This window comes from Nothobranchius furzeri, chromosome 17 (genome assembly GCF_043380555.1).
Source record: "Nothobranchius furzeri strain GRZ-AD chromosome 17, NfurGRZ-RIMD1, whole genome shotgun sequence".
Lineage (NCBI taxonomy): Eukaryota > Metazoa > Chordata > Actinopteri > Cyprinodontiformes > Nothobranchiidae > Nothobranchius > Nothobranchius furzeri.
The window spans coordinates 36660164-36674194 of record NC_091757.1 but is presented as its reverse complement, the minus strand read 5'-3'; the positions used below and the strand labels follow the sequence as shown (position 1 = coordinate 36674194).

General features: G+C 42.7%; 2 protein-coding genes across 2 annotated transcripts; both read left to right on the top strand.

The window, feature by feature from the left end:
* Window positions 1-38: 38 nt before the first annotated feature.
* nono (non-POU domain containing, octamer-binding) lies at window positions 39-1827 on the top strand. Its single transcript, XM_015972214.3, has one exon. The coding sequence runs from the start codon at window positions 269-271 to the stop codon at window positions 1562-1564; it is 1296 nt and encodes a 431-aa protein (XP_015827700.3). The 5' UTR covers window positions 39-268; the 3' UTR covers window positions 1565-1827.
* Window positions 1828-4798: 2971 nt separating this feature from the next.
* Window positions 4799-13830, top strand: npc1l1 (NPC1-like 1). Its single transcript, XM_015972207.3, has 21 exons — window positions 4799-4965; window positions 6383-6547; window positions 6649-7545; window positions 7671-7964; window positions 8053-8276; window positions 8356-8456; window positions 8537-8709; window positions 8789-8917; window positions 9190-9372; window positions 9458-9572; window positions 9662-9927; window positions 10061-10150; window positions 10247-10437; window positions 11332-11459; window positions 11533-11662; window positions 11740-11795; window positions 11876-12026; window positions 12148-12379; window positions 12457-12570; window positions 12689-12851; window positions 12935-13830. The coding sequence occupies exons 1-21, from the start codon at window positions 4924-4926 to the stop codon at window positions 13135-13137; spliced, it is 4047 nt and encodes a 1348-aa protein (XP_015827693.3). The 5' UTR covers window positions 4799-4923; the 3' UTR covers window positions 13138-13830.
* Window positions 13831-14031: the final 201 nt, after the last annotated feature.

The window sequence follows — 14031 nt, the reverse complement described above, 5'->3', positions numbered from 1 at the left end:
CAACCAGGAAATAAGTTGTCAGCTAAAACGTTTTAATTAAAGAGTTATTACATTTTCTATCTGACTAGAAATTTTTTTTCATACAAACGTCGCAAAGAGAATACGTCACAATTTTTAAAATAGCTGTCGCACTGAAACGATGTCACACAATAGCGTCGCAGAAGCACGTAGCGTCGCCATTTTGACAGCCTTTTGTAAGCGTTTGCTTAGTGCTTGCTACTATTCTCCGCTGGTTTTTCGGTGTATCGTTCGCTTCCGTTAACGAAAGATGCAAGGCTACAGAGGCCCCCAACATAACCACGGCCCGAATCGTCCGGGAGACCAGCGAGGCGAAGGAGCTAACGGAAACGGGCAGGAGCCGGAGCCCAGTGAATACATCAACCCCAATGCGGCCTTAACCCTGGACCTACAGAGCTTCAGGAAGCCCGGAGAAAAAACGTTCACCCAACGGAGCAGGCTGTTCGTTGGAAACCTACCGACCGGAATCACCGAAGAAGAGCTGGAGAAGATGTTCGCCAAATACGGAAAAGCCGGTGAGGTTTTTGTCAACAAGGAGAGAGGTTTCGGTTTCATCCGGTTGGAGACGAGAATCATTGCGGAGATCGCCAGGTCCGAGCTGGATGATTTTGTGGTCAAAGGCCGACCCATACGAGTGAGGTTTGCTACGCACGGTGCCGCATTATCTGTCAAGAATTTGCCAGAGTTTGCTTCCAACGAGCTCCTGGAGGAGGCCTTCGCCGTGTTCGGCCAGGTGGAGAGAGCTGTGGTGATAGTGGATGACCGCGGGAGGCCAACGGGGAAAGGCTTGGTGGAGTTCACGTCCAAACCTGCAGCGAGAAAAGCTCTGGATAAGTGCGGTGACGGTGCCTACTTAATGACAGCCTTCCCCCGGCCCATCACAGTGGAGCCTATGGAGCAGTTTGACGAAGACGAGGGGTTGCCAGAGAAGCTGATCAACAAAAACCAACAGTTCCACAAAGAGCGCGAGCAGCCTCCACGGTTTGCTCAGCCTGGCTCGTTCGAGTACGAGTACGCCATGCGCTGGAAAGCCCTGATGGAGATGGAGAAGCAGCAGTATGAGATGGTGGATCGCAACATGAAAGAGGCTCAGGAGAAGCTGGAGGCTGAGATGGAGGCAGCCAGACACGAGCACCAGGTGATGCTGATGCGTCAAGACCTGCTGAGGAGACAGGAGGAGCTGCGAAGGATGGAGGAGCAGCACAATCAAGAGGTGCAGAAGAGGAAGCAGGCTGAGCTCCGGCAGGAGGAGGAACGCAGGAGGAGAGAGGAGGAAATGATGAAGAGGCAGCAGGAGGGCTTCAGGGGCGGCTTCTCCGAAAACAGAGAGCAGGAGATGAGGATGCACATGGGGGGCCATGGGATGGCTATGAACAGAAATTCTTTGGGTGGAAATTCGGGTTCTGCTGGTGCTGCTGGCATAACTGCCGAGAATACTCCAATGATGTCAGCGTCAGGAAACAACAATTTACCAGGAGGAGGACAGGGGGGCTTCCCCAGAGGCCTCCCAGGCTCTGGAGACTACAACAAGCAGCGCAGATTTTAAATCACATGTCTGTTCCTCTCTCATTTTCTTACTCACTGTACTCTTAAGTTTAAGGTAGTGGGTGGTACCTTTGGACTTTGAAACGTGCATGTGTTTTGTACTATTTTATTTTTACTCACAAGTTCCTTTAGTACTAATTTGTCACCTCCTTCAGATGAGCCATGGAATTTTCAATACTTTCTCAAATTGATGTATTACTTTGATAGAAATAGAAAATGTTTTGGTTCTTCATGTTATGTTTTCTGTAATAAATTCATTATTCCCTTAAACAAAGTGTTTCCTTTAGAGTCAGAATGGGACATGGGTCACTGTTTACCACTTTTACTCGTAAAACTAAATAAGTGGATCACGTGTTCCTCTCAACCATCACTGGTTATAATATTAATGCTGAGATGTTAGAAAGCAGTAGTTCACCCATAACATGGGCTTGTAGTTTAAGATCAATGCAAAAAGAAATTGGGGCAAAAATGACCAAATTTGGACTTTTCAACAATATACGGAGCTAATTCTGACAGTGGAATTGCTGCTCATATATAGTTTAACTACATGAAAGCTGTTTTTAGCGCAGCTACAGAATCACATGATAAAATTAAAAGTGATAAACCTCTCATCCCTGCAAATCAAGCATCTACACAAATAATCTGTTGTATAAGGTGAGAGTTGTGAATAAGTCACCATAATCCCAGAAAATCCTTTGCAGTATTGTGAAATAATCCTGATGTTTTCTCATAGACCAGGGGCCTGCCCCCTGTTGCTCATAATAACTGGCTAAGTGATGAAAAGCCAAGTTTAAACAACAGGTTTGTATAATAATTGCACTGAATGACACTAAAAGGAACATTTTTAGATCTGTCTGCTACCATTTCTCATGTTAGAACATCTACGGTCTTTTTCCAAACATTATTCTTCTTAATTTTAAAACTCAATAATCCTTTTTTTTTAGATGTGGGGTTTTCAAAAATGACAACAAATCTCACATCTTTTGGAAGATGGAGAAAAAAAGATTTTCACCTGAAACAAAATAATACTTTAACTTCAGAATTTTGCAGATTTGATCAAATTTATTCTTATGAAATCTCAGAAAAAAGAGAACTTTTCCTCTCGGATATTTATTCGAAATTACAAATAGTCTCTTAAGAAATGTCAGTAAGAGTTGCAGCATAAACAAGTTTTTAGGTGGACTGTGGAGAAAAGGTTCCAGACCCCGTCATAGACAATGTGAAACATCTCTGTCGCAGTTTTCATCTGATAATGAAGGTCTTTCAAAGAGAATTATCATTTTGTCTTATCAGAGTCCAAGAAGTCCACCCGTTAGAGTCAGCTTGCCCCACAGCCAAGTCAGTGCTACGATAACTCCGTAAATAAAACATGATAAGGATTCGAAGAGGAGTGAAGGTGAAATCTTTGAGGTCTCAGAGGGTTAAGATGAATGTTTCCTGTGCCCTGGAGGATAAAGGCCATGCTCACTTTGTGATTCTGATGCTATAAAGCACTTAAAGCTGAAATCACACAAGCAAAGGAAAAATTTGAAGGGTAAATTCAATCTATTTTTAAATCACCTAAAACCTTATAGACAAAAGGACTGATTCATTAATTATTAACTCTTATTTTATGTAGTTTGCCGTTTCAGCAGATGAAATGTTTTAATTTTATTTCAAGGTGCCTTCATTGCCTGTATTTATACAGCTTTTTCTAGGGTTCTACAACCCCCCAAGGTGCTTTACAACAGGGATTCAGCCATTCACACACTGGTGGTGATGAGCTACAGTAGCCACAGCTGCCCCGGAGCACACTGACAAGCGCAGGCGCCATCAGCTCCTCCGACCACCCCCAGCAGGCAAGGAAAGTTAAGTGTTGCCCAAGGACTTAAACCTGCAACCCTCTGGCTATGGAACATTTACCTAATTCTTCTGCCACCGTCTGATTTAAACAGTAAATGCCATGAGTGGTAGTTTGATTTTATGAAGTCTGAATAATTTGCAATAAAGTGCATTTCTTTCTTTGGTACCCGTCGAAACATGATTCACAACAAAACAGAAAATGGGATATAATAACAATAAATAACAAAATATATATACAAATTAATAGACGTTTGATTAATACCAGGAAGTTTAAAGATTCATTTATGCTTCAGTTTTAAAAGCAGTTTTTTTTTTTTTTTTTTGTTCTTTGGGAAATTTAAATTTATGGTAACTTCTCGTATTATATCAAAGTTTTATCTGGAGTTTTTGCTGCTTGCAGAAGAACTAGTTAGATAATAGCATTTACTCCAAGAATAATATATAATTTTGATGTCAAGTGCTTTGGAGATATTCTTATATTTTCCAACAAAAGGTATTAATCTGAGTTAAGTTACATTTCAACTGTAGATAATTAAACTAGCGTTGCAAATACATATTATTAGTGGCAAAATAATCATACAGGAACAATGTAAACTGATTTTTGAGAGTTTAGATATGTAACACAAAAATGATAATGAGATGAATTTATTTCTGTGTTACTGTGACTTTATCAGCGTAACTAAGGACATCACCACGTCTTGGAGTCCTCTTGTCGTTTTTCACCATCTGTGTTTATCACAGCTTCAGTGCCTGTGCCCCTTGGCCCTGATTGCCTGGATGATCTTCTAGCACAACCTGGATCGTCAGCTTTATCTCTTCGATGACCTTGACATGTGATAACAACATTAATCGCAATGCTTCTCTGGAGGAACATGATCCAGGAAATTATTTATGTAATGCACCTTTGGGAGAACCAAACAAAGCTTGTTAGAAAGAGGCCCGTTGGGTCTCGTTTACTACGCCTCTCTGTGACGGTTTGAAGGTCACATTCTACAGCGCTCTGCTGCGTTTGGCAGGTTTGACGCTTACTGACATTAGTAAATTGTTTGCTGGTGATTTGGGAAATTTAACCTGACACACTCAACATTTTGTCCTCAGCAAGTGTGGCAAAGACAACGCTTTCTGGATTGATGTGTGTTGGTGAGGAACGAGGTGAGGCTGATTATTTTGGATCCCTCCAAAATTGTTTCACCAAGCTGCTTTGAATCACCACAGAAACCGTATCGCCATCGCTCCCACGTTAATGATCTAATAGAGGAATTCATCCTGTGGTGCCACGATTGGTCCACTGGGACATCACACCAGATAAGACGGGTGTGACATCACACAAGGAATGACGTTGGACATGTGATAATGTTTTTTCTACCCAACCCATTCCACTGTGGGACCAGATGGACGATAGGAGGAAGAGGACTCCACCGGACGCTGCAGAGGTCCCTTCACTGTCTTCACCTAATGTGTCCCAAAAGGGCATAATTACACACTCCGTTAAAAGTTAGAAGTGAGGACTTTGGAATCATGCTCCGTGTTGAAGCTCTGATCTTTTTTATGGCAGGTGTGGTAAGTAACTTTTCTATGCCTTTTTTATCTAAAAGAAATTTGAAAGAACCAATGCACTAATGCTCTTTCTCAAACTTGTTTTCCATTTGAATTACAAGAAAATGAAATCTGACAGTATTAAGACACCACAAATACTTAGTAAATTTAATTTTAAAATTATTGTGTTTGTTAAACTCCTGGTCTGTTTTATTTAAATAAAGAACGTAATCACATAAACACATACTGATCTATTTTAATGTAAAGTCCAATGAAGTGGTTTTTATGGGGCGTAATGGGTCATTTAGAAATGGACCAGCCTCACAGATATGGACATGGCTGCTGAATATATTCTGCTTCTGATTTTGGATGATTATAATAAAGATTATAATTCCAACCTTAGACTAAAATAACGTTTCTCCTAAACTACTAGTGATTCAATACAGTGAACTATTTCTTGATCAGTTTAAATTATATCCAGCTCTCCACCCCAACCCTCAGACTATGAATAGATCAGTGTGACCGCACATTGTTGCACATGATTAATGACTTCAGTGTTTTTCCTTGGAAGTCAATGAAAGAATCAGTCTAAAAATACCTATGAGGTTAGAGTAAAATGTAACTCGACGCAGTGTTTTATGAGGTCTTTATGGTTGGAAACACTTGGTTTTTACAAGGCTAAATTATCTAACTGTTTATTACATGTGCATTCTCTAAATGCCGTTAGATTTATTGGTGCATCAACAGCATTTTTTCACTGCTGTTCAAAAAGTGGACATTGGTTTTAAAGGGATATATTGTGTAAAATTCACCTTTGCATCCTTTTGTGCTGCTATGTGGGTCTCTACTGCCACTATAAACAAATGTGGAAAAACATCAGTGCTTGGTGTTCGGAGTTATGTCCCTAAAACAAGACGGCACAATAATGGAATAGAATCACTTCTCACATGCAAGAGAGAGCAGCAGCCTATCTGAGCTTCTCAGGATACAGCAGCTTGAGCGGGGGGGGGGGGGGGTGGGGGGGGGGGGGGCAGCTATGAAACAACTAATTCTGGAAGGTCCTGAAAATGTCGACATTGAAACAGCTGAAATCATTTTACGTGAGAAGTATTTAGTGCAAAGATCTTCATAAACATATTTAGTTGTCGACCATAGAACTATTATAACTTAAGAACAAAAAGTTAACACATGTTTCCTTTAATTGACTTGAAAGTAAAACAGTAAATGTGGACGTTCTTCATTTTATGGCAAAATCTATCTTGATTTGGCTACATTAAGGAGTCTTTTGCACAACGACTGGAATCAGGATGGCAATCAAAACTTTCAGAAAATATTCATGCTTATGAGCTTTAATGGAATGGGTGGATGAATAGATGGATGGATGGCTGGACAGATGGGTGGATGATTTAATGAATAGATGACAGCTCTGTCTCTTCTACAGGTGTTTTCAGAGGCCACACCTGAGCCGGGATTCTGTGGTTTCTATGAGGAGTGTGGTCGTAACCCCACTGTTGGAGGGATACCCCTCATTCCTCCTATTGTCCCATGTTTCGATCCTAGTGCTGCCAGACATCTCACAGGGGAGCACTACTTGAAGCTCAAGGAGGTTTGTTCATGATATGAATGAAGCACAGCTGTAAAATAATGCAGTAATATTCGATTCCTTTGGTGAAAGTTTAGTTTAGTAAAAACATGTTCTTGCTGCAGGTGTGTCCCATGATGGACCAAGGTGAGAACAACACATACGCCTGCTGTTCCATGAAACAGCTCCAATCCCTGGACAGGAGCCTAACCTTGTCCAAAGCTGTACTGGTCCGCTGCCCTTCTTGTGTTGAGAACTTTGCCCACCTGCACTGCATCAACACCTGCAGCCCCAACCAGACGCAGTCAGTGAAAGTCACAAAGGTCATGAACGTCACTTATTTAGGCACCACAAGGGAGGCGGTGGTGGCCTACCAGTCATATCTCAGCTCCACTTTTGCAAATGCTGCCTTCCAGTCTTGTAAGAATGTCAGGATCCCAGCTACTGGAGGCTTTGCAATCTCCACCATGTGTGGTAGGTACGGTGCCAAGCTGTGCACCGCCCAGCGCTGGTATGATTTCCAAGGGGACTCCAGTAATGGCCTTGCTCCACTGGACATTGACTTTCAAATAATAAAAGACAGTGATGTTGAAGGACTACCAGACGATGTGATTCCTTACAATGGGCGTGCTCTGAGGTGTAACGAGACAACACCATTAGGTGGTGAAGTCTGCTCCTGCCAGGACTGCCAAGAGTCGTGTCCGAGCATGCCACCGTTGCCACAGCCCCCGCCACCCTTCAGCTTGTTCGGGATCGATGGATTCTTTGTCCTTTCTATCATCCTCTTGTGTCTGCTGATCCTGGCTTTCTTACTCTACCTCATTGTCTCATGCTTGATGGATTCTACTAAAGGAGAGAAGAAAAAACATAAAAGCAAAGACCAGAACCGTAATGAAGTGACTGAGCGCATCATTCAACCATCAGAAGTGACATGCTCTGACAGAAACAGCTTGGCTGCTCAAGCTTTCATGAGCAGGCTTTTTCAGCGGTGGGGAACGCTCATGGCCTCTTACCCCCTAACAGTAAGCATACATAATAAATATCTGTAAAACCTTTATGCAAAGTAATGCAGATTTTTGTTATAGAAGATTTGTCAGCCAGATGAGGAAACTACTAATTTCTGAATTGTCTGTGATCTTTTTTAAAGGTCATCCTTGTGGCGGCTGTCATCGTGATTGCGTTCTCTGTTGGGCTCAAGTCTATTAAGCTCACCACGGATCCGGTGGAGCTGTGGTCTGCACCCAACAGCAGGGCCCGTCAGGAGAAAGACTTCCATGACGCACACTTTGCCCCCTTCTTTCGGACAAACCAGCTGATCCTGACGGCGCCGCAGAGAAAAGGCCACATTTATGACTCTTTGCTGTTTGGAAAGCAGAATTTCAGCGGGCTTATATCCAAAGATCTGATCATTGAGCTGCTCGAGCTCCAGGAAAAAATACGGGTAAAGACCACATGATCTAAAAGTGACAGCTGTGATAGTTTTTACTTTGATTATTATTTTGACTTGTTGCGTCTTTTCGTGCCTAAAGAAAATTGAGTTCTGGTCTGAGGAACTGAACAGCACAGCGAGTCTGACGGATGTGTGTTATGCACCACTGAATCCATCCAACCCTTCCCCGACTGACTGTGCTGTAAACAGCCTGCCACAGTACTTTCAGAACAGCCTGGACAACATCAACGCTAAAGTGAACATGACTGAGCTGGGAGTGACCAAAGAGGTGGACTGGAGAGACCACCTTATCTATTGCCTTAAGTAAGGATTTATTTAACAAATATTGTAACTAATCACAAATCCACCATTTGTGCCATAACTTACCCTTCTTCTTCCCAAGCTCTCCTTTGTCCTTCAAGGACATCACAGACTTAGGAATGAGCTGCATGGCTGATTACGGTGCTCCTGTTTTCTCATTTCTAGCTGTGGGAGGCTATAACGGTGGGTGGTTTTGAACATCTTCACGGTTTGTACACTCAGAAGTCTCTTTCTAACAATCATGCAGGTCTTTCTTTGTCTAGATGACGAATACACCAATGCTGAAGCTTTAATCTTGACCTTCTCCCTGAACAACTACATCCGTGACAACCCCAAATTCAAAGTAGCTTTGCAGTGGGAGAAAGAGTTTCTCAAGATTGTTCAGGAATATCAGAGAAACCCAAACGCCAACTTCACCTTTGCATACATGGCAGAGGTACTCTGCCTCCTAATTGCTGGTGAATTATTGTTCAGCTGTTTTTTCTGTCCTCTGATTGCTCTCTTCCTGCCTGCAGAGGTCTCTGGAGGATGAAATAAATCGAACCACAGCGGAGGACATTCCCATCTTCATGATCAGCTATGCTGTAATTTTTGTATACATTGCTGTGGCACTGGGGGAATACAACTCATGGAAACGTATACTGGTGAGATTTAAGAGACTGGTTTAACTGAATGAGAGAGAGTCTCCTTCAAGGACAACCGATTTGATGAAACAGTGCTTATCACATTCATTGATAAGCAGAAGCTACCACAGCCTGCTTATGTCAGCTGTATGGTGCATGACAGTTGAACATATTCTGTAAGTTTATTACCCATAAACTTTTATAGTCTAGAAGCAACATATGATACAGAGAAAGATATGAAAACAGGTCACAGAGTTAGTTTGCATTTATAATCTTATCTGTTGGTCTTGTAGGTTGACTCAAAGTTTTTGGTGGGCTTGGGTGGGATCCTGGTGGTCGGCTGTTCGGTCCTGGCCTCCATGGGTTTCTACTCGTGGATCGGTATCCCGTCCTCGCTGGTCATCCTCCAGGTTGTTCCCTTCCTGGTGCTAGCTGTAGGAGCTGACAACATCTTCATCTTTGTTCTAGAGTACCAGGTTTGTTCAGCTGTACCATGAATCCACATGATTTTTTTATAACATTGATGTTGATTTTTAGTGATGTTACCTTGTTTTTGTGCAGAGGGATGTACGGAGACCCGGGGAGACCAGGGAGGAGCACATTGGTCGTGCTCTTGGACAAGTTGCTCCCAGCATGCTCTTGTGCAGTCTGTCTGAGTCTGTCTGCTTCTTTTTAGGTGAGAAATTATTGTCCCTGAAACTAAATTTAAAACTAATAAAGAGTTCAGTCGAGTCTTTTCTGATCACTATTGTGTTTGACATGCAGGGGCCTTGTCCACCATGCCAGCAGTGAAAGCGTTTGCACTCTATGCTGCTTTGGCTGTCCTCATGGACTTTGTCCTCCAGATGACTGCCTTTGTTGCACTTCTGTCCCTGGATGCCCGGCGCCAAGACAAAAACCGCTGTGAAATATTCTGCTGTGCTACCGTGTCAACACAACATCCCAACAAGCCTAATGAGGGCTTTTTACTGCCTTTCATGAGGAAATACTACGCCCCATTCCTGCTGCACAGCTTCACCAGAGTCGCAGTGGTGAGGCTACATCAGAAATTACAGTTATTCATTAATCATCTGTGCACGTAATGCCTAGATAATACTGAATTTGCCTAACGATAGGAGATGTTTTAACTTGATGTTTATGTGATACTATTATTTCTCTCTTCAGATGCTGGTTTTCATCTTCATGCTGTGTGCATCCATTTTCCTCATGCTGAATGTAAAAGTAGGTCTAGATCAGGAGCTGGCCATGCCACAGGTCAGTATTAGCACCTTCACTCACCAATAATTAAACAAACACACCATCAACCCTCTTTTCTTGCAATCTCACACAGATGATTGTGTTTCCCTGCAGGGATCTTACATGCTGGATTATTTCAAATACCTGTACAAATACTTTGAAGTTGGAGTTCCTGTTTATTTTGTGACGAAGAGGGGGTTCAACTTTACCACAGTGGAGGGCATGAATGCCATCTGCTCTAGCGTTGGGTGTGATCAGTTCTCAATGACCCAGAAGATCCGGTATGCTACAGAATTTCCTGAACGGTGAGTTAGCAGCCTTTATACCTGCCTGTGACTTTCACATGGTCATAGCTTCTACCTGGAAGGTCCTTGAACCTGCTGATCATGTAGTAACTGCTAACAAGCAACCTGATCGATTAAAGACTCAGCTGGATGACCGCCATTGCATGGATAGTTGGTGCCTCTATCTGACTGTTCCATCCAGAGAACTGAGTAACAAATATCAGCAAACATAAACACAGGGAACATTTATGAATCCTAAATGTGTGTAAAGCGCTTTTTTATTATTTCAAACACAGGAAATGTGTGAGGTGGAGTTTAAACACAGCACTTACGGATTATGAAGACTTACAGACAGGGACATTTTTCTGTACGGTTCATTTAGAAATGTTTCCTCTAAAACAATCTGCATGCATATTCTGAATATCAATGTCAAACAGTAATTCAGTTACCTAAAACACTATTTGCTAATCTGTTTTCTTTCAAGATAATATTAATCCAGCATTTTGACTGCAAAATCAAACAGTCATCAGACCTAAACAACTGGGGGTAAACAGCCAGAATGTCCATAAACACTAGGTTTTCAAACCCGGGAGTGTTGATTGGTTCTTCTGAAGGCTGCCCACAGTTGGATTTTGTGACCTTTGAGCTCATTTTTATTTTTATCAGTCAAAGCAAACCCATACTTGGCAGTGGCTTTAGGTGTATTAGTTAAGTGCTCTTTGAGAAGTGTTTAACTCATAATTCCAGCTTCAGAAGAGACACGTACAATTTAATAAAATGTTTACAATTAAAACATATTCATTATGAAACAATTCAATAGGATCTGAGTCCACTGGGGGGTTTTATTGGTGGGACTTTGTGATGATGGGAATAAAATGATTAATTCCTTTAAGTAATTGATTAAATAACCTGCAGATCCTATTTGGCTATCCCTGCTAACTCGTGGGTGGATGATTTCATTGACTGGTTAAATCCTGGATCCAAATGCTGTCGCCTCTACACCTTTGGTCCCAACAATGGAAACTTCTGCCCGGCAAACATATGTAAGAAACTTTAAGTCAACTTTAAGTACAAAAAGTAATTGCTTTAACTGTTTTAACCTTTTTTTCCCAATAGCTGGTCTTTTGTGTAGAGACAATTGTATGGAGAAACCTGTAGGTGGTGTCCTCAGGCCCACTGAGACGGAATTCAACCGCTTCCTCCCCCACTTCCTGGGAAACAGGCCTGACCTGAAGTGCTCCAAAGGGTGCGTAACATAGCAGCATCCATGCAGCCCATCATAGCAACCAAACGACAGTCTCACTGCTTATTCTGTCTCTACAGAGGTCTTGGAGCTTATGACACAGCGGTGGTGAGAGATGAAAGTGGGGAAATAATAGGCAAGTTATTTCAGAGCAGCCATCTGTGGCATCACTAACGTTGGACTGTTGCCAGTAAATCCTTTTCCCTGTTCATCCAGCCTCTCGGTTCATGGCTTACCACACACCGTTGACCAACTCTCAGGAGTTCACTGCTGCCCTGCTGAAGGCCAGAGAGCTGGCCAGCAACATCACCAAGTCCATGAGGAACATTTCAGGCACGTCTGAGGACTTTGAAGTATTTCCCTACACGTACGTGCTCCTCTCCCGAAACATGTGGCTTCTAGATGTCTGAAGACTCTCCAGCTTTCTCTCTCATTTCTACGTGAAAATAGCAAGAAAGTCTGTATCGCATCTTTCTGTATTTTTCCAGGATAACCAACGTATTTTACGAGCAGTACCTGACCATTGTACCAGAGGGACTCTTCAACATCGGCCTGTGTCTCCTGCCCACATTTGTGGTCTGCTGTCTGTTGCTGGGTTTGGATCTGCGCTCCGGCCTGCTCAACCTGCTCACCATAATCATGATCGTCATGGACACCGTTGGCATCATGACTTTGTGGAGTATTGATTACAATGCCGTGGCGCTGATCAATCTGGTCACGGTAAGAAGGTGCCTCTGCTGGAAAGATATTTGTGTCCTGTAGGGTTGAAAAGACTCTCGACCTTTGTTGTTTTGCAGGCGGTGGGCATCTCTGTGGAGTTTGTGTCTCACATGACGAGAACTTTTGCACTGAGCACCAGGCTCACACGTGTGGAGAGAGCAAAGGAGGCTACGGCCAATATGGGCAGTGCAGTAAGTAAACACCTGTTTCAGCCCCTCAAAGGCTTAGGTCCAACTCTAAAGACATATTTTTTTCAGTCATGAATCTCAAAGTAAGTGCAGCTCAGTATTCCTGCTTTGCATCCTGAAGGTGTTTGCTGGTGTTGCGATGACCAACCTGCCAGGCATCCTTGTGCTAGCTTTTGCCAAAGCACAGCTCATCCAGATCTTCTTCTTCCGGTTAAATCTCGTCATCACACTTTTGGGGATGGCTCATGGCCTCATATTCCTCCCTGTGCTGCTCAGTTATTTTGGTATGGTTGGATTACATCCTCTAGTTCCTCATCTGTGACCATGAGAGTGAGGACGCTAAAGGATGCTGTCTATTTTTCCACAGGTCCTGGTGTGAATAAAGCAGTGCTGCTGCAGGCCCAGCAGGCTAAACAGAAACTGGAGATGAGCAGCAAAATGAGAGAAGTTTATGATAACATTGGCTATGAAGAAGAGGAAGCGAAAGACACAAGCACCACAAAAACTCCTGCCGACACCAACAGACAATCAGATTCTATAGAAAGTGAGGACAGAGTTGATTCTTTCTGAGCATCAACCAAAAAACTGTTTTCAGGCTACTCAGTAAAAATATCGGTGTCACGTGTAGAGCGAAGACGGACACAGAAGGACACAAACAAACGTGGAGCCGCTTTTTGGCTTCATATGGAAATCATTAACCTAAGAAGTACCTCAATCACAAACAGACTTGTGGAACACGCCGTTGTCAAATAACGCAACACCTGGCTGCTGCAATGACAGTCGTGAGAAAGTTGGATCGTGCATTTGTATTTTTTGTTTGTTTGTTTGTTTGTTTGCACTGGGTGTAATTATTTTGTATATTATATAAGCAGTGTTTCAAGAGATATCAAAGGAACACGTTCACACTCCAGCATAGTTTCTTCAAATGTGTTCAGGTTAGCTAGAATCAGTGGACACACATCCTAATTAAAAGTGTTTATTACTTCATGACAGGTAATCAGACGTTGCAAATGTAATGCAAATTTTTAAACATATTTCTAAATTATTTAGTTTTATTTTGTCATTTTTAGCCATTTGCAGGTCACCTGTAACTGATTGCATCCACAGCTCTCCTGGCTGTAAAGTCCTAAATCATTTCAGGTAAAAAAATACATTTCAAGACCAAAGTTGTTCAGCGACAAAGGTGCTAAAGATAACTAATACAAGACTGTGTGTTTTCCCAATATTAAAGCTGGAAATAATAAACCTACTTTTTTGAGGGTGCACGATGGTGAAGTTAGTTAAGCTGTTGCCTTTGTGTCAGGGTGGAGAAACGAGGGCCCGGGTGAGATTCCATCCCCAGACTCCCGGGTGAGAGTCACGCGCGCTAATCAGTCAGCCAAAGGGACATCCCCTTGGCCAAGTAGCCAAGGCACATGATCAATTGGGACACTGTGACAGGACGCTCACACTGCCACACCTTGC